Raw genomic sequence first — 25,495 nt, 5'->3', positions numbered from 1 at the left:
GGCCGCGGAGGCCAAGCCTTGCTTACCAGCAACACTGGAGCTTCTCACGTCGACTGGTAGGTTTTCCGTGCCACTCTGCTCGGACCGCCGGCTTCTTGCTACTGGGCTGTCTCCCTCCGGAACTGTTTCCCCCCCCTCCCGTCTATGTCGACCCCATGGCGAACAGCGTCCCACAAACCAAAGTTGAACCAATCAATTCAAACTTCTTTTGTGAGAAGTTTAAATTGATTGACTCAACTTTTTTAGTCCTATTTTTTGGGGGGGGCACTGCACGTGGCTGGGAGCAAGAGCCGCATGCGGCTCCGGAGCCACGTGTCGACTTTTAGCAATTGCATAGATTCCCCCCCCCCCAAAAAAAAGAACTACGGCACTCACTTTCCTTAGTTGACCCGAGTATAAGCCGAGGGGGGCATTTTTCAGCCCCAAAAATGGGCTGAAAACCTTGGCTTATACTCGAGTATATACGGTAAATAAATTTTTAGAAGTGAACTTTCCCAACATTACATTAGCAAATAGTATGTCACTATATAGTATTGAATACATCTTTTGCTCATTTATTATGCATGCATTTATATTGTTTATATACAGAGACATTACAATATTAAGTTATAATATTGATTTTAATAAAATAGAAAAAATGTTCGATATATTTCTCTACATAGGATATTAAAATGTAGAAGTGTTTCACAGTTTGCTGAACTCAGTAAAAAAAATAAAGAATGTTTAGTAGTTTGCACATTTCTATTTTTGTCAAAAATTATACACTCTGCTTTACTCTCCATATTTGCTTCTTGTGGTAAAACTAGGAAGAACTATTTTGGTCATTGAACCACTGCTGATTCTAAATAACAGAAGGTCAGATAGATTTATTTACTGAGAGGTCCTGTGGCTAAAGTGCTGGATAATTTTAAAAAAAAGTTTAGGCTTCTTGAAAAACCTTTGGTGAGTATGATATACCACTTCAAATTGAACACAAATATAATTTTTCAATGGCTATATCAGTGATGGTGAACCTTTTAGAGACTGAGTGCCCAAACTGCAACCCCAAACACAGTTATGCATCGTCGAATGCCGGGTGGGTGTGGCCCATTGGATGGGCATGGTTGCGGTGGTAATAGCAGACTGGGTGGGACTAAAAAGTTCAATCAATCAATTCCAACTTTGCAAGATCTTTTTTTTCCTGCGAGAAGTTAAAATTGATTAATTGAACCTTTTTTTTTTTTGTACACGGCGGCGGAGGCCTAAAGTGAAAAGGTTTTATAAAACCCAGCTGAAGGCGTAGGACTGGGGCAACGGCGTGCGTGCCCACAGAGAGGGCTCTGAATGCCGCCTCTGGCACCTGTGCCATAGGTTCGCCACCACTGGGCTATATCTTGTAGAAATCTTGAGAAAAAAGAAATGAAATTTTAATAACTATAATATATGGAACTTCTTTCCAAGAAATCTAGGTGTGGTCAGTGACGAACATGGTGAAAGTTTTCATCAGGATATTGCCACAATAGAAAAACTGGTGTCTATCAAAGATGGCTGATTATTGTGGGACACTGCAGAAAGATGCATTGGAGTACAAATGCAAATCAGCAGCAAAACACTTTTGGCCCTATTGAACTCATGCAGCCTGTTGGAAACATTATACAATTAAATATAGTCATTAAAAGTTAATTTCATATTTTACATGTAAATAAAAATGAGGGAGAAAGTAGCACTTTCAAGACTTGCAAGATTCTGTTACCATCGTTGTTTGAATAAAAGTAATTTTAGACCTACAAATGTAGCATTGGTTTCATAGTCTGCTTTATCCTATAGCTGGCATGTCAAACTCGCAATGTCATGTGACATTGTGCGACGTATCGTGACATTTTCCCCATTGCTGGCAATGGGGTGGGCATGGTTTTGGCGTGACGCATCTGGCCTGCTGGCCAGCAGTTTGACATGCCTGCCCTATAGTTTCCATATGAAATCAAGATGCCTAATATGTTGTGATGTCATTTCATGTTTGCATCACAATATTGCAATTCATAAGGGCATATATTTCATGATTAGCCCCACTTCCCTTCCTCCTTAGACCTCCTTAGAAGAAAGGATTAGTGAAAAAAGGGGTCTGTAAAAAATTACTTTAAATGTTGACCATAAACAAATCATTAATTGGCTTGTCATACAGAACTATCATTTAATAGCTAATTAGCAGAGGTGATTAAAAAAATGTTCGTTGTAATTGCCAAGCCCCCCAATTTTAATCATATGACCATGAGAATGCTGTGATTGTCATAAGTGTGAGAACTAATCATAAGTCACTTTGTTTAGTGCCATTGTAACTTTGTAAAATCATTAAATGAATTGTTGTTAAGTCAGAGAATATCTGTATACATTCTTCTGAGAATAAATCCACTAACCCAAAGGAATGGTGCAAGTCCTGGCATCTTTATTATATACATTGTGAAATCATGAACATACTGGTCTCAGTGCATGACACTGTTTTTGTGATTTTAGACTTCTGTGTCTTCTAAATGCAGCTTTCATCAAATGATAACCTCTGGCAGTTTTCTTTTTTCTTTTTTTGTGGTAGAATAAACTTAGCAATAGAAAATAGGAGCTATAGTTGTCTGAATACGTTTGACCAAAACTTAGTGATTATGGTTTCCCTTCTAAGTTGTAAAAACAAATGGAATGTAATTTGTCAAGATGCTCAACAAGAAAGAATGAAAATGTTAAGATTATGTGCAGTTTGGGTGACCACTAAGTGTAACAAACTACAGGGATATTTCCTCTTGTCAGAAATCTGCAGTATTGTTCGTTATTTGTACTACACACTGTTTAAAAAAAGCTCAGCTAATTTGAAAACATTTTGAAGATGCACCATATTTCTCCAAAAATGCTGGGACAGTGTTACACTACTAGGCAGTCTGCTACTGATGTACACACATTACATAACATATTAAGAATGCTTGTAGTGTGTGTGTGTGTGTGTGTGTGTGTATCACATGGATAAGCTTCCCTGATAAAGTTAGTCTTTTAGTCTAGTTGGTACATGATAGCTGCATCTCAAACTGTATTTCTGCCCTAAATTATTTCAAGACTCTCCACAAGATATACATTTACCACTGCTGATATTGGCCCTCAACTCCTGATAGAGATCTTAAAACTTTAGGAACAGAGTAAGTGGAGGTTGGCCTTTTGCCTTTGGGGGGGGGCAATTTGTGTCTGTGTAGGTCTGATTTAAATTTAGAGTGACTTGCACCCATAGAAAAGTCGAACCTGTTTTAGAAATGTAGAGAAAGTAAATGCCTCTACAATTCAGTAATTACAATATTCTCACATGGTTTCTTTGCAAGAGGGTTGTGTTAGATGTACAGCAGAGGTCCCCAACTTTTCTGGGTTGGCGGACAGAGGGCAAGGGAGGGGGAAGTATTTTATACGTGCATGCATGCAAACGGGGCTGCGAGCACACGAGTAATGCAAATGATGCGCTAGCACCTGCGCGACACAAATGGGGCAGTGTTAGTCCCTGCGTGGCATTCGCTAGCCCTGGCTCATTTTCGCAGCATGGCGCCTGGTTTTCGCACTGTGGAGCCCCATTGTCGCACCACAGCGCCCCATGTTTGCTATGGCGCTAGCACAGGTTGGGGTGAGAGCGTGCATACACATATGCGCACTGGCCAGCCTGTCCTGCGGCCTAGTGGCTAATAGGCCACGGCCCAGTAGTGGGCCGTGGCCCACAGGTTGGAGACCCCTGATGTACAGTGTATACTTCTCTAGCAAAATCTATATCCATCTTTGCAGTTCTTTGTATGCAAACATAATACTTATGCTTCAATCCTGCAGTTGGAGATGATTGCTTTTAATACAAAAGTATTTTTATGGATTTTTTTTAAAGCAGGACTCACTTGCCTTGCTACCATTTTGCCTATCTTAGCAAAAGCAAAGAAAGATCACTAATCAGATGTAATGAGAGACCACCCAAAAGATGGTTGTGGTACTAGGGAATGGAAAAACTAATTATGTGGATGAATTATGACAGATTCTATTGGAATATCTTTTACTAGTTGCTTTTGGAAGGGTTTGGAAAACTCAGATATTTCAGTTTCTGGAATATCTGATGTCTTCCATATTTCTGAGAGAATTTAATGTTATGATCCCCTTGAATCTGGATGGCACAAAGCTTGTAAGGCTGAACGTTAAATTATTATGCTTCTTCATCAGAAAATAATAACGAGGAGTGGATCGTTATGAGTGAATCATTATAATCAAAATGCTTTCTCATCTTTGTCATCTTTCCTTCTTCTTATATCAAGTTACATAATTTTCTGCCTTAATACAATCAAAACTGTTGAATTTAGAAACTTTTGCCTTTTTGAAATCTCTTTGCCTTCCAAATATAAAGAAATGTATCTTTTGCATGTGCCTTATTATTCTTCCCTATATTGGTTCTTTTAAAATGAAAGTTGATTTGAAAGAAAATAAATGTTTATGTTGTACAGCCTATTCAGTTTTAGATGTAAGAGCTTAATTTCCTTGCTGTTTTAAACAAATATTCATTCTACTATTTGCTGTGCAGTTATAAAATGCACATCTTATATTTCTCATATACTTATGTAATATTTCTTCTCTCTGAAATACAGTAGAATTCTTCAGTTTAAAAGAACTGTTTTTAGCATTTTGTACTAAGCTAAAAATTGCATTACATTACAGTTTATAATGCGCCTTCTGTACATGTCCTTATTCTGTATGGATGTCAAGAATTTTGTTGCTATAAATTGTAATGATGGGCAGTTTATATGCTCATGGGGGATAAATGTACCAGTGGCTCCTAGCATTGGTGGCAACAGAGAATTTTTTGTTTTAAGGCTAATGACATGTTTGGAAAAACCATTTGGAGCAGGTGATAATTTGTTTTTCTCACTTCTAACTTTTTTTAATTTATTTTCTTCTTTCCCTGGCTATCCAAATTACACAGTGGGGAGATACTTTCAGTCAGCTGTTTGTTTTTCTGCCTAAGCTTTCATTTAAAAAGTGATCCATGCTTGATCATATCATATCAACACTTGATCATTGAGTGGGTTGGAAAATGCTGATCAAGATTGGTTAGCTTGAGTAATATAGATTGATCCCCCCTACACAAAAAATACTGAAAATGTTTTTACCAATACATTACTGAATGGTTACTATTATAGCATTATTGGAGAATGAGAATGAAGTATGTGTAGGAGGTTGAAAAATTTGGACAGCACAGTCAGTAGTTTTTCATAGGGGGAGTTCTGAATCATGATGTCTCAATGTTCTCAATAATGTGCTGGAAAATATGAGATTGGATAAAAGATATTTTCTGAAGATGTGGGGATTTTAAATAAAAAACACATTTACCACCTGCTATCATCTGTAGTTGGTACTGTTAACCTCATCCCAATCTGGCAGTTTGGAGGGGAAAGAGGGAGATGAGCAAGAGAGTCACAAGTGTATACAAGATCAGGCAAAGCTCCAAAGGGCAGATAGGATGGAATCCAGAATGAAGAAATATCTTTGTTCATTAGAGCAGAGGTCCCCAACGTGTGGACTGTGGCCTGAGTCATGGCCTATTCACAATGGGGCCACATGAGTGGCTGGTGCATGCGCATGCCCCTACTCATCTGAGTGTTGTGGATGTTTGGGGCCTCATTCGCGTGAGCATTGTAAGCACTCGGCCTCACTCGCATGAGCTTCACGAGCACTCAGGGCCTCACTTGTGGGAGCGTTGCGAGTGCTCTCAGCCCCACCTGCCCCTCCCACAAAACCATCCTTTTTCCCCTCCCCCTCCGGGACACCAACCCGGAAAGGTTGGGGACCCCTGCATTAGAGGCAGCAAGGGGAAATTGCTTCTGTAGAAAATTTAATTGAGCAGAACCCATTTGATGTTATTCTGACATTTTTCTTTTGGTAGTTATGTTCTGTCTCTGTTTTCTGGGGGGGTTCCCCTCCCCCATTCCTTTTATCTGTTTATCTACACCTTTTATAAAATGTTTCAAATACAAATAAAGGTAGTCCTGGATTTACAACCAATTAAAGTTCCAAAGACTACCCAGTCACGTGATCGTACTTGGCAACCAATCCACATTTATGACCATTTGCAGAGTCCCGTAGTTATGTCACTGCAACTTACAATATTTTTTAATGGGTTTGCTTAATAACCTCACATTTGTTTAACGACTACTGCACAAAAGTGGTAAAATCACATGTGGTGATGTGTTTAACAACTGTCATGATTTAAGACTAATTTCTGACTCAATTACAGTCATAAATCAAGGACTACCTATAGTAAAAAATATAAGCTGGAAGCAATTTTCTTTAGTCAATCCTGAATTTCATAGCTGTTTTTTAAAAAGTTGCTTTCTTCACAAGAAAGAAAGTGATCTTTTCTTTTAAAGATTGGAAGAAGTGCTGAAGTATTCATTAAAAAAGATCTCAAGTACACTTATGGGTCCCTTTGGGTTGTAGTATGTATTTTGCTGTACTATTTTAGTAGGTGATTTGTAATCCCAAGACTTGGATTCATACAGGACCTGGGAAGTTGGGAAGGATATTGTTGTTTGGCAGTAGAATCTAGTCCTGTAGATATCTTTGCACTTTTATTTATTTATTTGTATCCCTCCTTTATTATTTTTACAAATAATTTAAGGCAGAGAACATATCCCACACACCTTCCTCTCTACAAGAAGAGCACTGTGAGGAGGGTAGAGAGAGAGTGGTTGGCTCAAGGTCACTCAGCTGGCTTTCATGGCTAAGGCAGGACTTGAACTCATGGTTTCCTGCTTTTTGGCCTTGTGCCTTAACCATTAGCCTGAGCTGGCTCTCTTAACATCCATTGATCTTCTTCATGACAGATAAAGATTCTCTCAATTTCTGCTGCTCTCCTTTATAACAGATGTGGTTCTGAAGCCTTAATATATGGTTCTCATATCTGGCTCAGTGATTCTGAATCATAGGACTTTGTTAATTCCAGAAAAATGATATTTTCCCATTTGTCTTCATAGTATGTTCTGGCCTTTAGAACTTTACCTGAGCCCTGTATACACCTGTGGCTCTCTTGCTGCTCATCTTTACCCCTCCTTCCCTCTCTTCAAATCACTTTAGTCTCAATCTTCCCCTGGGTTTCCAGTTTCTGAATCAGTCTGTTTGTTTTGGTACCTTTGCATGGAATGAGATGTGGGGGATTGGGTTGCAGTCATGCGGTTCTTGGTTCTTTCAAACAAGTATGTGAAACAGCTTGTCTGGATTGTCTTCGACCTCTGCATAATCTTATCGCTATCCTGCTTTAAGGAGCAATAGCCAAATTGGTTAAAAAGCATCCACATGTCAGATCTAATTATTCTGTCATGTCCCATATATGTGTTTGATATTCTGATTTAAGGATGGTTGCCTAGCTTACTCTTTCTGAGCTGTTTGGATGGTGTTTTGGTATGGTGGGCTGGTAATCTCTGCCACGCGGAAGCAGTACTATAAGGAGAAGGATTATGTCGTCACCTTTCTCCCTCCAAAAAAAACCCAACAGCGCCACCCAATCTCTCATTCTCCCCAAAACTGTACTCCCAGACCCCCAATAGTTGCTTCTTTCTTACTACTTAATTATACTTAACCCATATATTTATAAATTCTTCTTGGGAATCTATTTGTTATGAAGGCACAGGGATGTCCATAAGAAGTGGTCAAAAAATTCAAGCTGGCAATCACTGGTATGAATTCTTATTTTTTAATATGTGTTGCCCTGTTGTGACCGCCACCATGAATTTTTTCGCTACAATTTTTAGACAACGCTACTTATTGCTCCATCACTGGCAAGGAAGTCTCCTACATACAGGAAAGTTGGGAAGGATATTGTTGGTTTGGCGTCAGGAGTTAGAAAAAAGCCTTTGAGCGTCAGGAGTCAGGATAAAGCCTTTGATCCTCTTCTTCCACTTTTACTTTGTTTCTGTCGTGTTGCCAAGGTGAAATGTGCTAATTACCACTCTGTTTTTGTTGCAGAAGTGACTCTGAAGGTTCATGTCAGTGATGCCAGCACACATCAGCCAGTCACTGAAGCCTTTATCGAGATTTTTACCAACCAGGTTCCAATTGCTTCAGGAAACACCGGAGCAGATGGCACTGCCTTCATCAAGTTTCAGTATAAGCTGGACAGTCAGCTAATCGTTACTGCAACTAAACAAGCTTATGTGCCAAACTCTGCGCCATGGAAACCTGTAAGATTGCCTGGTAAGAGATCTTTATTTTTGTTCTGAGGTAAGATTTGACTTCTAAAAAAATGGGGGGAAGAGGCAGAGGGAGGGACAGATACAAAACTTGTTATAATTATGACTTAATGATTTTTATAAAATCATGGGTTCATCATATGTCATAATTGAACACTTTTGGTAATGTGAACATGTCAAGGAGAATCTTCGAACATGTAAAGAATCCCTTTTCCTGATGAGTCCTGAGTAAAACCATATGTTTTAGAGAGGATAAAGAATAGAGGAGTAATTTACACAAGGTGGTGCCATTTGACTTCTCAATGTATCTTTACCCATCCCCCTCAACTCAGGTCTTATTCCATTGGGGAATGCTGGGGAATGTTGGGAGTTGAAGTCCAAATATTTTAAGGTTGATAAGGTTGAGAAATATTGGGGTAAACTTTGAGTCTACAAGCATGGAACAAACCTTATGCAATAATACTGCCTATTATTGTACTTAAGAAATATGAATTACTGGATGATATTGTTTCTGCAGCTTCTAGTTAAAAATTGGCAGAAGGAATGGATATGAGTCAAGATACATTAATAGACAAAGGGTAGAGAATATTTTTGCAATTAGATTAATTCCTGTTTGTTTTATCCAGAACTTTCTTAAGTAAAGGATTTGTTGTTAATATAGGAGGGAAGGCGGGGGGAGAGGAATCAAATTTAACTATCACTGTAATCCAAAACTGCACTTTCAGGAGAGATGGCATTTCAAATGAATGTTTATTTTTGAAAGAAACCGTTTCTAAGCATTATCCATCAAGTTCATTAGGCATGTTGCCAGCACTCTCAATGAGAAGGAACTATTATTTTGTTCCCTCTGTCTCTGTTAAATGGCCAAATGAGGGAGTTTAAAAATAGCAACAAAATGACAAAACAAGTACCTATTGTGTATATTTGTACAATTAATAATGGATTATTCTCAGATCATTAGGAAACAATCCTGCCTATTTTGTTCTTATGATTATTATTAGGATTTTTGTTTCTATTATTATTATATTAAATATTTTTAAGAATAAAAAATAGAAAAATAAACTAGTCAAAATAAAAAAGGCAAAAAGAAAAGAAAAAAAGTACAATAATACACAGCAATTATACCAGCATCATATAATTAAATTGGACTAAATTTGTTAGGTAGATTTTTATCTAAAGTTAGGTAAATTACATAGTTACATAGTCTCATTTGTTCATTAATCAGTTTCATTTTTAACCAGTTTCATTAATTAGTGTTATGTAAAGGAATATATATATATATATATTATTTTTAAAACTGTCATTGTTAAAATCTGAGCAATATATAAATATCAACAGTAGTAATCAGATTGTATAAATCATAACATAAGAATAATAGTAATTTCTGTCTGAGTAATGAAAGATCTATCCTTATTTAACAGATTATTGAAATTTAGAATGCTAAGATTTTATATTAAGAGAACTCCATAGTTGAGATGTGACACAAACTAGTACAAAGAACTATATTCCAAGAGTGGTTTCTAAGTTGAAAGGAATTCTGTGTTGGATTTAATTCTGAAATGCAAAACTTTTCTGGATATTGAGCCATATTCCCACAATATACTTAGGAACTGCTTACAGTGAAGGAAAAAATTATTTGATCCCCTCCTGATTTTGTACGTTTGCCCACTGACAAGAAATGATCAGTCTATAATTGTAATGGTAGGTTTATTTTAACAGTGAGAGACAGAATAACAACAAAAAAATCCAGAAAAACATATTTCAAAAAAGTTATAAATTGATCTGCATTTTAATGAGTGAAATAAATATTTGACCCCTTCACAAAACATGACTTAGTACTTGGTAGCAAAACCCTTGTTGGCAATCACAGAGGTCAGTGGCCACCAGGTTTGCACACATCTTAAGGAGGGATTTTGTCCCACTCCTCTTTGCAGATCCTCTCCAAGTCATTAAGGTTTCGAGGCAGCTCGAATCTTCAGTTCCTTCCACAGATTTTCTATGGAGTCTGGCTAGGCCACTCCAGGACCTTAATGTGCTTCTTCTTGAGCCACTCCTTTGTTGCCTTGGCCGTGTGTTTTGGGTCATTGCCATGCTGCAATACCCATCCATGACCCATTTTCAATGTCCTGGCTGAGGGAAGGAGTTTCTCACCCAAGATTTGATGGTACATGGCCCCATCCATCGTCCCTTTGATGCGGTGACGTTGTGCTGTTCCCTTAGCAGAAAAGCATCCCCAAAGCATAATATTTCCACCGCCATGTTTGACGGTGCGGATAGTGTTCTTGGAGTCATAGGCCGCATTCGTCCCTCTCCAAACACAGCGAGTTGAGTATATGCCAAAGAGCTCGATTTTGGTCTCATTTGACCACAACACTTTCACCAAGTTCTCCTCTGAATCATTCAGATGTTCATTGGCAAACTTCAAACGAGCCTATTATGTGCTTTCTTGACAAGGGGGACCTTGCGGGCACTGCAGGATTTCAGTCCTTCACGGCATAGTGTGTTACCAATTGTTTTCTTGGTGACTATGGTGCCAGCTGCCTTTAAATCATTGATAAAATCCTCCCGTGTAGTTCTGGGCTGATTCCTCACTATTCTCATGATCATTGCATGGAACCCCAGACCCGAAGGAGATTGACAGTTATTTTGTGTTTCTTCTATTTGCAAATAATTGCACTAAGTGTTGTCACCTTCTTACCACGCTGCTTGGCGATAGTGTTGTAGCCCATTCCAGCCTTGTGTAGGTCTACAATCTTGTCCCTGACATCCTTGAACAGCTCTTTGATCTAGGCCATGGTGGAGAGTTTGGAATCTGATTGCTTGCTTGCTTGCTTGCTTCTGTGGACAGGTCTCTTTTATGCAGGTAACAAGCTGAGATTAGGAGCACTCCCTTTAATTTAGGAGCGCTCCTAATCTCAGCTCATTACCTGTATAAAAGACACCTGGGAGCCAAAAAACTTGCTGATTGATAGGGGATCAAATACTTATTTCACTCATTAAAATGCAAATCAATTTATACCTTTTTTGAAATGCATTTTTCTGGATTTTTTTGTTGTTATTCTGTCTCTCACTATTAAAATGAACCTACTTTTACAATTATAGACTGATCATTTCTTTGTCAGTGGGCAAACTTACAAAATCAGGAGGGGATCAAAAAAATTTTTTTCCCTCACTATAGGCAAAATTTTAGAAGTGGTTTGGGACTAGAACTCGTGGTCTCTTGGTTTTTAATCTGATGCACCAAACGGGCTCTCTATATTAATCTCAAATCCTTAAAATATTTCTGGAAAATAAATATATGACTGTCAACTATCAGCAGAATATGTTGTTACATGTTTGATGATTGGGAATTATAATTCAACATCTGGAAAGCCACCTGTTGCTGATTCAATTCAGTTCACAATTAGAAAAGTTTATATTCTCCAATCCAAGTTCTTAGTAGTTTGATTTTAATTTTTTTCTTCATTAAGCCACTTTGTGATTATGAAATGCTTGATACATAGATTGAGATTGTATGTAAGAAAGAAATTTACTATGATGGAACAGTTGAAATTGAAGAAAAATCTGATTTACAGTTAAATTTGTTATTGTTTCTTCTCAAAATGTTTACTTTATTCAAAAGATAAAAATTCAAAGGAAAAATTTAACAAAGACAAAACAAAACTAGACAAGAACATTTAAAAAATGTGAATTAAAAGGACAAAAAACAAAACACATATTATTGAACACAAATATATTGCAGCAATAATAGTTTCTCCCCTTGCAAAGCAGGTCCAAAATTTATAAACTTCTACATGTATTCTATATGTATTTGCAACCCATTTGACCTTTCATACATTGTACAAACATGTGAAAAAGAAAGTACACCCTCCTTGAGTTCTTTTACATATCAGAACATAATAAAAATCATCGGGTCCTTAGCAGTTGTTAAAAGTAGGTAAATACAACCTCAGATGAACAACAACTCATGACATATTACACTATGTCACCATTTATTTTACAAAAAGAAAGCCAAAATGGAGAAGTCATATTTGAAAAAGTAAGTACACCCTTACTGCTGCCATAGGTATGAAGAGGCTAATCAAGTGTCCTTGATCAACTGATCATCAGCAAGAGTGATTGTCTCTATAAAAACCAAAATTTTAGGCATTTGCTGGTCTCCAGCATTGAGATGTGTGTTAATACAACGCCAAAGAATAAAGACATCAGCAGTGATCTTAGAGAAGCAATTGGTGCTGCCCATCAATCTGGGGAAGGTTATAAGGCCATTTCCAAACAATTTAAAATCCATCATTCTACATTGAAGAAAACTATTCAGATATGGAAAACATTCAGTACAGTTCCCAATCGTCCCAGGAATGGATGTCCAGCAAATTCACCCCAGGGTCAGACCATGCAGTGCTCAGAGAAATTGCAAAAATCCAAGAGTTACATCTCAGACTTTTCAGGCCTCGGTTAGAATGTTAAATCGTATAATTAAAAAAAGATTGAACACGTATGGTTTGTCTGGAAGGGTGGCCAGGAGAAAGCATCTTTTTTCTAAAAATAACATGGCAGCACGGCTTATATTTGCAAAGTTGCATCTGATCAAATCACAAGACTTCTGGAATACTGTCCTTTGGACAATTGAGTTGTTTGATCATAATACACAGTGGCAAGTTTGGTGAAAACCAAACACAGCATATCATCACAAACATCTCATACCAACCATCAAGCCACGGTGGTGGAAGGGGGATGCAATGCAGTGCTCTTCAACATCTTCATCAACGATTTGGACGAGGGGATAGATGGGGAAATCATCAAATTTGCAGACGACACCAAGCTGGCAGGAATAGCCAACACTCCAGAAGACAGGTTTAGGATACAGGAGGATCTGGACAGACTTGAACACTGGGCGCTATCTAACAAAATGAAATTCAATGGTGAAAAAAGTAAGGTTCTACATTTAGGCAAGAAAAACCAAATGTACAGGTATAGTATAGGGGGTACCTTGCTCAATAGTAGTAACTGTGAGAGGAACCTTGGAGTCCTAGTGGACAATCACTTAAATATGAGCCAGCAGTGTGCTGCAGCTGCCAAAAAGGCAAACACAGTGCTGCATTAATAGGGGGATAGAATCAAGATCACGTGAAGTATTAATACCACTTTACAATGCCTTGGTAAGGCCTTGGAATACTGCATGCAGTTTTGGTCACCACGATGTAAAAAAGATGCTGAGACTCTAGAAAGAGTACAGAGAAGAGCAACAAAGATTTTTAGGGACTGGAGCTAAAGCATATAAGGAATTGGGTATGTCTAGTTTAATGAAGAGAAGAACGAGGGGGGGACATGATAGCAGTATTCCAATATCTCAGGGGTATTCCAATATCTCAGCAGTATTCCAATATCTCAGGGGCTGCCACAAAGAAGAGGGAGTCAAGCTATTTTCCAAGGCGCCTGAAGGCAGGACAAGAAGCAACGGATGGAAACTAACCAAAGGGAGAAGCAACCTAGAACTAAGGAGAAACTTCCTGACAGTTAGAACAATTAACCAGTGGAACAACCTGCCTCCAGAAGCGGTGAATGCTCCAACACTGGAAGTTTTTAAGAAGAGACTGGACAGCCATTTGTCTGAAATGGTATAGGGTTTCCTGTCTGAGCAGGGGGTTGGACTAGATGACCTCCAAGGTCCCTTCCAACTTTATTATTATTGTTGTTGTATTTGGGCTTTTTTTGCAGCCACAGGACTAGGCACTTTGCAGTCACTGAGTCAACCATGAACTCTGTATACCAAAGTATTCTAGAGTCGAATGTGAGGCCATCTCTTCAACAGCTAAAGCTTGGCCAACATTGGGTCATGCTGCAGGATGAACCCAAGAACAACCACAAATCTAGAACAGAGTAACTGAAAAAGAAAAGAATCAAGGTGTTGCAATGGCCCTGTTAAAGTCCATACTTCAACCCAATTGAAATGCTGTGGCAGGACCTCAGAGAGTTATGATTAAACAAATGCCTGCAAACGTCAGTGAACTGAAGCAATGTTATAAAGAAGAGTGGACCAAAATTGCTCCACAACAATGTACTTAGTTTTTCACACATGGCTTCTCCATTTTGGCTTTCCTTTTGTAAATGAATATGACATGGCATGATAGGTCATGTATTATTGTTCATCTGAGGTTGTATTAACTTACTTTTAAGAACTACTAAAGCCAGATGATTTTTACTATATCCTGATACATAAAACCTTAGAACTCAAAGAGGGTGTACTTTCTTTTTGTCATGACATATATGAAGAAAAATAGTTAATAGGTTAAGCAACAGCAAAATTAAAATTCAAAGCCCTCTGTTAACAATCTGTTTTTGTAATTTACTCATAGAAACTACAATAGTTTCTTATCCACTATAAATCACCCCACTCATTATCTCTGTTCTGTTCAGGATCAAATAGCTTTGTTTTAGCTGTTAATAATAAAACTTTCCTTAAGATTTTAATTGGGAACTTTTCCAACAATTGCATCTTATTTCCAAAGTTCATTAGTCTCTGTTGTAAATATTTCTGAGCATCTATTGTTGAAAAGTTCTCCTTAAAAACACAATATTCATCTTGTCAAGAGAATCCAGTCCATCCTTCATATATTCCCTTATCTCAAAATTTCTTGTATTCATATTCCTTTTCATCTTTTCTAGTAGATCTATAATTTTTAGACCCATTACTTTCTTCTTCACATCTGGCAGCAACAAATCCGATTCCAATTCATCAAGTTGCAAATCAAATCCAACTGTATTTTCTGTTTTTGGATATCATCCTGAGTTTGGTTCAAAGCTGTTGTTGACCCATTAATTTTTTTGTTTATATTTTCAAACATAATATGAAATATTATATTATATATATATAATATGAACTATTATATTTTCAAATAAAACCTGTAAGTTTAAGAGCATTCTTTTTTTCAAATGCTTCCCAGAAAATGTTATCACTATTTTGGGGATATTTTGAAAAATACATTGTTCTTTCATAGGGCAAGAGAAGCAGAAAAATCATAACCCAACATCCACAAAGAAAGGTTGAGATAGAGTTTTTTCCCAGAATCAAAAATGTTTTTGAAAAGGAGAAATTTTCCATCAAGATTTAAGAAATAAATATCTAAACTCTTTGTTTTTAACAGCTAGAAAGAACAAAATTTGTAATCTAATCCTATATAAATTCATTCGGATTACTTTCACTGCCAGAAAGTACATTTTCACCACGGACTTCCTTACAATGAAAATAAAAGTGGTTTGAAGTTTAATAATAAACAGTAAAAGAACAGGAAAAAAAGTTGAAAAAGCAAGTAGTTATAAAATAGGTCAGCAATCAGCCAGTCATAAAGTTTTAAAAAATGCAATTAAAATTCCTGTGTGCTTAGGAAAAATGAACAACTGAAGGGAAAAGGTGGTAAGAGACTCAACCTTCCAATCATTCCTTACCAAGAATTGTGGTCTTCAAGATCCTCTCTTCTCCAGGCACATGATCATCTGAAGGTCATATTGAATCCTTCTTAGTCTCCCCCCTCATAAAACATGGAGAAAGTTGCTAAATAACCAGCTTTGGCAGCATAAATTTGTTATTGTTTGACAGCATTTTAGAAATTTAAGAGTATCTTAGCAAAATCTATTTCTATAAGTTACTCAAAATTGACCATCTTTGCTTACTATTTCAAATGCTATTTCAAATGTCACTACGTTTTCTTCCTACCTTTGCTGAGGAGGTTTGCAATTTTTACAAATATCCTTCCTCTGAAAAAAGCTTGACATTGCAGATTCATATTAAGTACATTAATGAAAGCTATACATCACTCTGGATTAGAAGGCAAAAGAATGCTTGACAGCACACATGGATGCCCACACAGACTATCTGCAACTCCTTAAAGCAGCTATGTTATTCTTAGGATAGTGCAGCTGCTTAAGGAGTTTATGTATTTATTATATTTATTAAACAAGCTTGTCTACCAGAAGGAAGGTTGTTAAACAAGAATCAAAACTACAGAATAATTAAAAAAATAAGCCCAATAAACTTTATATACATCGATCACATCATGCCAGTTCCATCAACAGTTGCAAACAGATGCTGCCCATGTGGTTAGAAGCATCTTTTTATCTTCAAATATTTTACACCAGGGTTTTGTATGTTTATCATTAAGATTATAAATCCTACAATGCTGATTGAGAAAAAAAAAGTTCACATGTGGTATAACGTTTCTGAAATATTCATTACTTTCCCCCCCTCCTGAATTTCTCCACTTTTACCAGTTTAAGTTAACATTTGCCTCTAAATGTCTTTACAACAATTTGTGTAAGCAACAGTATGTATTATTTGGTAGATATTATCATTTGATGGAGGTATATATACATTATCTAAAAAGGATATTTCTGTTAATAAATATTTAATTAGTTGCTCCCCCATCCCATTGGAATACTGCAATTAATCTTTTTTTTTTTTAATACAGTGTTTTCTTCCTTGAGCCTTGGCCTTCTTCCTGAGCGGTCAGCTACTCTGATGGTTTATGAAGATGTTGTCCAGATAGTCTCAGGATTTCAAGGTACGGTTGCATGTACAGATGCTTTCTTTATATTGTCCAGAAAAGAAGGAAGTATTATTTATGATGCATTTTATAGCTCAGTTTTATGTCTTTTAATTTCTTTCTATTATATAATGGAGAACTTGAGCATGTTAGCTAACTCACCTTCTTTGTTCAGTCCCTGGAGAAGTCTCTTCCCTCATTTTAAAGGGAGAAGATCCGTAGTGGTGATTGGCCCTATTTGATCCTGGGGAAATCAAGGGTTTTCTAATTACAGGAGGGTTGCAAGTTCCCTGATGCGAAACACCAGCAGAAGCAGTGAAGCCAGCTATTTCTCCCTCTTCCTAATCTGTGAAGGACTTTTTTTTATATGTGTGCGTTACATATATATAATTTTATAATAATCACATATATAATTTTATTGTATATTTTAAAAAGAAATACCAAAAAATATAAAACAAAGAAATTAAAAGAAAAGCAGTAATGTGCACACATCTAGCAAATTAACTATAAAGTTGCAGTACCAAAAAAAGTTAAGAAGAAAATTTTAAAAAAATAAACAATAAAAAACCCTACTGTATTAACGTACTGTTGGTATAGATCACCTAAATATATTACTTATTTAATAACTTAATTACAGCATGTCAAATTCCACCTAACAATTTATCTATGCTTGCAAAGTATTATAAAATCTGTGCCCAAGGAAAATGTGTTTTTATTAATTAATTAATTAATTATTCATAATTGATTGTTCAGTTATGTGAAGGACTTATATATGAGAGTCAGGTTTAAATAAAGTTACATTTATCCAAGGTAAGATTAGTGACATTAACAATGTTTTGCTAGTATAACTGTAACAAAATGGAAAAAAATAATAAACTCTCCTGAGAGTCGAGCTCAAATCATGTCGACTGCATGGAAGTGACCACAAAGTTTTCCTGGTAATGATGCCAGGGTGTTGTGTTCATAAATGTATTTAACTTATATACTACCAAATCAATTCAGACTCAGGGTACTTTACAAAATAATCAACAGGAAAATGCTCATAAAAGTTGAAATGGTGAAGGCTGTGGTATTCCCTGTGTCACTGTGTCACTTTAGAGAAACAAAAGTTGGACATGGATATAGAGAATACTGATGCTGTTGAATTTTGGTGTTGGAGAAGATTCTGAAAACAAACAAAGGAATTATCAAACAAATCAACCTAGCATTCTCCTAAGGAATTCTTAAAGAATAAATGATCAGGGTCAAATTGTATTTTGGGCACATTATGCGAAGACTGAGCTTTCTGGAGAAGGCTCAGCAGCAAAGTGGATGAACTCAATTATGTGGTGATAAGTGCATTATTGTATTTTCAATTTGAGAACAGAGAAAGATTATCTGCATGATTGCTAAAAATCAACCTTAACTGGACGGCACGTAATCAATGAAATCAACATTTCAAACATACAACATAATTGCAGTAATAGGGCTTGTGACAGGTAAATGAGTCATTACAAAATCAATGAATTAACATAAACCAATTAAATCATGTAAAATAAAGTTGAAGTAAAATGAAAGCACCTTCTTTTCAACTTCCCAGTCTATCTATAGTTCTGGGATTTCCTCATGGTTTCCTGTGAAAATGTTAACTAGGACTGATTCTGCTTTGAGTATAATCCAAGCTCAACTAGGTGCTGACAACTTATGTGCCTAGAGGAAAATATTCCTTGCAGCCTAAAGACAGACAACAGTATTCACTGAAAGTAGAATTATTTTTGTAAATGATAATTAAATTATCTCATCCAGAGGAAGGTAATTTATTCCACATAGATCCAGCTTGAAATGGCTATCACAGTCATATATTTCTCATCTATAGAGATTATTTTTAAATGTCTTCTTGTTGATTTTTAAATAGATCATTAATAGAACAAATGACGTTCTACTTGTACTACCCAGAAAACGATGGCAGAATAGAATTTTGGGTAAAACCTTTGTCCGTGTATTTTAGAAAGCAAAATTTTAGCTGCCTGGTTATGTGTGTGTGTGTGTGTGTGTGTGTGTGTGTGTGTGTGTGTGTGTGTGTGTGTAGACAGATAGACAGACAATTGATCAGTCTTCCAACATATCAAAATATAAACCAAAAATAAAATACAGGATCTAATTTTATAGTAAAATAGATAAAAGAAAATACACTAATATAATACTTTGTGATAAATATATGGGATCAACATTCAGATAAACACATAACCTTTACAGGATGCCCCAATCTGTTTGATGTAACTGGTTTTTAGTCCAATTTTTTTAACATTCTGCTCACGATGTATAGATTAGAACCCACAAGAAAATAGGACAATCAGCGATTCAGATCCCAGTGGGCTTTTCTTGCAAGTAGGTATGTTAACTGTCTAAGCCTAAGAAGAGCACATAGTTAATCAAAGGAAACATGAACAATGTCTTCAGTGGCTAGGGCGATGTATATACATGTCCTCTTATGATATGGTAGGAGTTGGAAGTGCCCATATTTGGCCATGGAATCCAGCATCTCCAAACTGGCTCTAGAATAGCCCCTTCATGAGAATTGTGTCTATCTCTTTGACAGGTATTTCTCAAACTGAAAAGTAGTTTTATTTTTAGCTAACCAACTTAAAGATCTATTTGTTTCCAGTAACCCCATGTCAATTTCAGCACTGATGTCTAAAACTCTCTATTTAAAATTTCCCTTCCCTCGGTGACAGTAAATATTGTGAGGAAAAGCCCATGCTGTGAAATAACTTTGGCAAGGTAGCTTATCAGGAATTGGATATTTATCTGTTCTACTAAACATATTTTGAATAGTCTATCAAGTAAGTAAGGTAGCTTTTGTAAGGCTCAACAATTATGATGCTGATTTCAGAAAACCCACCCAAAGGGGTAAGAGGAGTTTTGCTTTTTTATTGTTTTTATATTGGATTTTTATCCTTGTAAAATGCCCAGAAAGTGAGTTGGTTAGCCATATAAATTTTCATAAATAAATAAATCCCATGCCATAAGTCAGCACTGAGACTATTTTTGCTCTGAAAATTTTCAGCATAGCGCACAAGGTATCTGGATAATTGTAAACAAATAATTTATATAATCTTTCTGTACTTTCCTCTGCCTTGCCAAGTTGTTAAAATGATTTATCCATGATCCTGTGTTGGTAAAAAAACACTGCTAAATAAGTACAATAATTCACTTGTTCAATAGGCTTCCCGTTTGTCTGCCTGTTATATTTCATGCTAGGTAAAGGTTTCCCTTCTCCAGTCGTGTCTGACTCTAGGCGGCGGTGCTTATCTCCTTTTCTTAGCCAAGGAAGCCAGAGTCATCTGAAGACACTTCCGTGATCATGTGGCTAGCATGACTGTATACTGAGGCGCACAGAATCTGTTAATTTCCCACCAAAGTGTTTCCTACTTATCAACTCGCATGTTTGCAAACTGTTAGGTGAGCAGGAGCTGGGGCAAGTAACAGGAGCTCGCCCTGTTGCGTATAAAAATAGTATATTTCATGCTATTTTTACTAATTACCATCATTTTAGATTCGGCTTATTAATGTTTACAAAATTAAAATCATAGTATTAAGCTTTTACAACAGTCTTCTCAGGCCTAATTGTGAATGTGCCTTTAGAACTGTATTATCAGCATATGAAAGGATGTTAATAAATTTATCGTGGATCTTTGGCATATGAGTGTTTGAAGCATACAGGAATATCTGTGGCATAGAGGTTAAAAAGCTTTGGGATTGGGATACAGCCCTGTCTGGGTAGATATATTCTTAATTACATTACATGTGTATAGACTTTCAAATGAATATTTGAATAAAGTCTGGGTTCCCTATTTAGATTGCCCAATTTCTTCTACAAAATATTTCTGTTTATATAATCAAAAGCCTCACTGAGATCCAGTGCTTTTTTTCTAAAAAAAAAAAAAAAAAGGTGCCAGAACTCACACACGTCATACAACCTGCCTTGCTTACCCTACAAGGTTCCACCCCAAAAAGGTGCCGGAACTCCGTTCTGGGCGTTCTATGAGAAAAAAAGCCCTGCTGAGATCTATACAGGTGGTAAACTTTAGTTTCTTGCCGTTAGTTGTTTTGTTATGAGATGGTATAGAATAAAATAATTGTCTATGTGGCATGCTCTTATCTAAATCCAGCTTGTCCTTTGTTTCTTTCTATTACGCAATCTTCAATTTTGAGCAAAAGGTGTTTTGCATAATTTTAACCACAATTCCAGCAAGGTTTATTGGTCTATGATTTTTAGATCTCCCTTGTCTCTCCATTTATATGTGGAGACTATTAAGGCATCTTCCTATCTGACTGGGATGCAAACTATATTATTTACCTGGAGAACAGCCCTTCTAACAGTGTGGCCAACCCACAAATCAATATGGGTCTTGAAGAGTTCTGAGACTATAAAACTTTTTCCAAGCACCTAATTAGATTTTAGAGATTGGATAATAAATTTGTTTTCTGATACTAACACTGGATGCCCATGAGGAATATTTTCAAAGGCTAGAATATCAATAGTTTGCTTACATGGGGGGCCCTGGTTAGAATTAGTAAACAGATTTGCATACAAATTCTCCCAAACTGAAGCTGGAATAGGAATATTGAATTGGAATTTACATTCTTTCAATAATCCTGGTATAATTTCCCAGAAGAAAATTTAATTTGTCTTTTTTGCTGAAAATTACATCTATTATATTAACATAGGAGGCTTTCTTGCAGTCACATCTTATTTTTAACATGTGATGTTAAAGTGTCCCTGGACCTGGTACATTGCTGCCTTCAGTAGCTTTCTGGTAAATAAACAGTCAAAATCAAATCAATTAGAACTTATTAGAACAAATTAAAGTGGTTTCTAATAAAAAGTTTATCTATTAAAATATTTCTCATCAGAAATCAGCATAATGATTCAGCATTTTAATTTGGGTAGAGGAGAAAATTAAATTTCTTTAAGTCTGGGCCTGTCCTGAATTCAAACAGGTGGATATTGGCTTAGTATCCATCTTGGCCCAATTAAACTTTCTATTGTGTCTCAGTTTGAGATTAACTAATAGCCTCTTGTTAAGAGGCATAGATAATCTACTATCAGAGCTGTCTTGGAAATGGACTGAGGTTGGTTGGTGATCCCTATTCTTCTTCATGTGGATTTGGATGTCTGAAAACAGCCCAGTCTTGTTTTGTGTAGCACACCTGTAATCTAAAACAGTGTTTCCTGAATAGGATGCAAAAAGATATGTAAAACCAGATTCAAGGAGACCAGTTATGAGCCTGGAGTATTTCTTCTGGGGTCTCTAGGGAGCCAGGGTGAGTCATTTATAAGAATAATCCTCAGGAATAACACCCAGGTGTACAAAATATTCTAAGGATAATTAAAGTGTCCTGCTAGTATTTCAGTGCTTGCTCATACCACAGCACTATGCTTCAGATTTGCTATGTATACTTTGCTGGCTTATAACTCTCCTTATTTGTATCATGGCCAAGGATACTGGAATTTTAACCCAGATATGCTTGGAAGGTCCATGATAGGGAAGGCTGTCATATATTTTAATTAGTTTACCGGCATCTATAGACATTTTTTGTGATTGTACAAATTAATCTACAAATTTCTCTCAGTTGCTTGGAAACTTTAAAACAGTGTTTTCAAACTTGGTAACTTTAACATATGTGGATGTCATTTTCCAGAATTTCTCAATCACCAAAGCACTGCTTTAAACAATGTCCATTTAACTTGTTTAAGTTTGTAATGCTGTCCTAGCCTGGCATCACTGCCTGTGTCAATGTGTGCAAAATTATATTTAGGTTTTCCAGTACCAACTACTGGCAGCTGGGACTCCTAGTTTTATTTGGAGGTGGCAAGAATTTATCTGAAGCAATTTCATTTTTTACGTTATGCTGCTTTTGTTTTTTATTGTGCATATGGAAAAAAATGTCTAGACATATTTCTGATGGATGAGAATGGTCTCAGAGGTCCAACAGAAATTACAGTATATTATAGAAACAGTGGGGACATATGCCTGCCAAATTCTGGGCACGTCAGAGTTAAGAAAACTTCATTTATAAAATTGCTACTTTCTATTTAGGACTGGAAACTAGCTTGAGAGGAATTCCTTCCTATTTGCCAAATGCATTAGTTTTGGTAGTAACTGTTTGTGCTCACGTTTTGTTTCACAATATTGCTATAATGATTTCAACATGCTGTTGATATCACTGTGTTTTAAATTAGCAATTGCTTGCTTTTCAAGCTGACATTTTTTTAGGACAGTTTTATGACTTGACTGTAAAGACAATCCATGTAGCAAATAATACATATTTTGAGTTAGGCGTTAATGATTGTCAGCATAGCTTCACAAATTGCAAATAGCTTAATGCTGCCAGGAGATAAGTTGCAATATGTAATCCTCTAAATGAGGGATGGGCAATTAATTTTCCCAATGGACTACATGAAAAATTCAGACTGTATTGGAGGGCCAAAGAAATACAACTGTGAAGATGCATAGGCACGCATGCATGCATACGTAAATTAGGGGGGGGGAATAGCAGTTGCCTTCAAAAATAAAAGTAATGTAGCTGTATTGTGTGCATGGTGTATTTATATTTGATTTCTAATTTCCAGTTGATCTCACATGAGCAGACAGTGACAGCTAAAGAGCCAGATATGGACCAGGGGCCATAAAATGCCCAGGTCTTCTCTAAATCATCATGAGGTTATTGAAAGATTTTGTATTTTTCTCTTAGACTGCATGTGTTTTGCGTAAAAAATCCCATTTGCTGATGGTGGTGAAGATTTTTGTATTCTACCTGTTTTGTTCTCATGTTTTTATTTTCTACTTGGTGTTTTATTCTTGTTGAACATTTTTGCATTTGCATTTTATTGTTATACTTTTAACACCATTTGATTGAAAAATTGAATATAAATCCCAAAGGAATGTAGAGAACAAAGGAACATGTGCTCATTTCTGTACCAATTGAAAGGAATCTTTGGGCATGTGCTAGCCTCCTGCTTACAGTGATATACATTGAAAATTTATTTTTATTTATTTATTTTATTAAATTTATATCCCGCCCTTCTCCTTGCGGACTCAGGGCGGGAATTGTGTTAGAATTCGAGTGCAAGCAACAACAAATCTTTATAGAACACCATTTCTTATGAGCAGGTATTAAAACCTGGATTTCATACCATGTCATATTATTTTAAAATAACTTGGTCGACTTAGTGGTTATGAAGATTTACTGGTATTTATTGAATGAAAAATCCTGAGTAGCATAAAAATCCTGATTTGCTATAAGGAGTTAAATTCTGATCGGGAAAGGTTCTTTTAAAAGTTTGTTCTATATAGTGAAAAAGAAGCATTTGGGAATACCAGAAACATCTGTTCTAAATCTTCATTTGCATGTTATGCAAAAGTTTGCAGATGGGGGCCTTGCTGTGTTTGTAAAGTGTTTTGTTGGTGGTATGAATTTGTGGCTTTATAAGCAGATGCCTAATGGGATCTAAACTGATAAACACTACATGAAGCTCTCTCTGTCATTTTGCCAAGATAAGAATCTTCCCAAAGCCATATAGTGGTTTTGAACATAGACATAATTGAAAGCTGAGTGAAAAAATGCAAGTATTCCCCATCTTGATGTCTTTTCTTTATGTCAGACTATACTGTCCATTATTCCCAACCAGAAGGGCACTAGCTGTGAATGATGGGGTTGGAGACCTGTATATCTTTTTCAGAGAAAGCTGGCATAAATCATATTAGTTAGAAATCTTTACAGAAATTTTCAAATTTTTTTTTTGGTACCATATGCTGAATTGATGTCTTATAGTCAAATCTCTCTAGTCAGATCAAGTCAAATTTCTCTAGCCTTGAAGCTTTTAGGTGACTGAGAAAGTTAAGTTGTGACTTAGAACTCTAAGGATGCTATAAGATGGAAGCAGTAGTCACAGCCTTCTGGACTGGACTTACTGTACAAATAAATAGCAATATAGACAGATATTCTTCATGTTTTGGAGTTATGTTCTTGTTAACAGAGGAATGCAGCAGGACTTCAATGCATGTAGAAGCTTTCAGAAAAGCTCAAACTTGAGGTTGATCATATAGGGTTTTTTTTTCATATACTGTATGAATTCTACTGAGAAACTCCCTCCAGTTTGAGAGATGCTTCAGCTAGCTCTTTGCTCTGATAGCATTCCCCTTCCCCAGTCTGATGTTCTCTAGATAGGTTACGAAGGACAAACTTATAGAGAGTTTCATGTTGGAGAGGTCTGTAAAGGAAGTGGATAAAATATTGAGGTCTTAGGTGACTATTAGTCTCTTCTCATGAGAGGAAAGGACAGACAAGAAATTAACAAAGGGCAGAACTGAAGATCAAATTGGTTTTTATACTCTGCTTTGCCCCTTCCATGTACATTGTCACTTATCTGAGTTCAGGACTTAATTGTACTGAAATTTTTATTGTCCAAATAGTATATAACATCATTTAAACTCCTAAGAAAATACTAAGTGATTTTTGTCTTTGACATTAAATAAAACAACATGTTTGAAAAATATCCATAATAAGTAGGACCATGTGATACAAGATAGTGAAAAGGAAGGCTCAGATAATCTTGATAGAATTATAAGGTATGAAAAAAACCTCAAAGCATTGCTATTGATAGTAAATATATAAAAGTGTCATGATTTGGTATATGCTAAGTCTACATGAGCAGTACCATTTTTTATGCTTCTATTTTTTATTTTTTTATTT

General features: G+C 36.3%; 1 protein-coding gene across 1 annotated transcript in view; it reads left to right on the top strand.

Moving 5' to 3' along the window:
- Positions 1-3,543: 3,543 nt before the first annotated feature.
- LOC107283307 (protein FAM171A1-like) overlaps positions 3,544-25,495 on the top strand; it is a 50,053-nt gene continuing 28,101 nt past the window's right edge. The window contains exons 1-3 of the mRNA XM_015811184.1: positions 3,544-3,625; positions 7,993-8,220; positions 16,682-16,774. Of these exons, the coding sequence (XP_015666670.1) occupies positions 3,544-3,625; positions 7,993-8,220; positions 16,682-16,774 (403 nt within the window). The remainder of the gene's footprint in view (positions 3,626-7,992; positions 8,221-16,681; positions 16,775-25,495) is intronic.

Source organism: Protobothrops mucrosquamatus, unplaced genomic scaffold (genome assembly GCF_001527695.2).
Source record: "Protobothrops mucrosquamatus isolate PMUCROS unplaced genomic scaffold, P.Mucros_1.0 scaffold33, whole genome shotgun sequence".
NCBI lineage: Eukaryota > Metazoa > Chordata > Lepidosauria > Squamata > Viperidae > Protobothrops > Protobothrops mucrosquamatus.
This window is presented reverse-complemented; position numbering and strand designations above follow the sequence as displayed.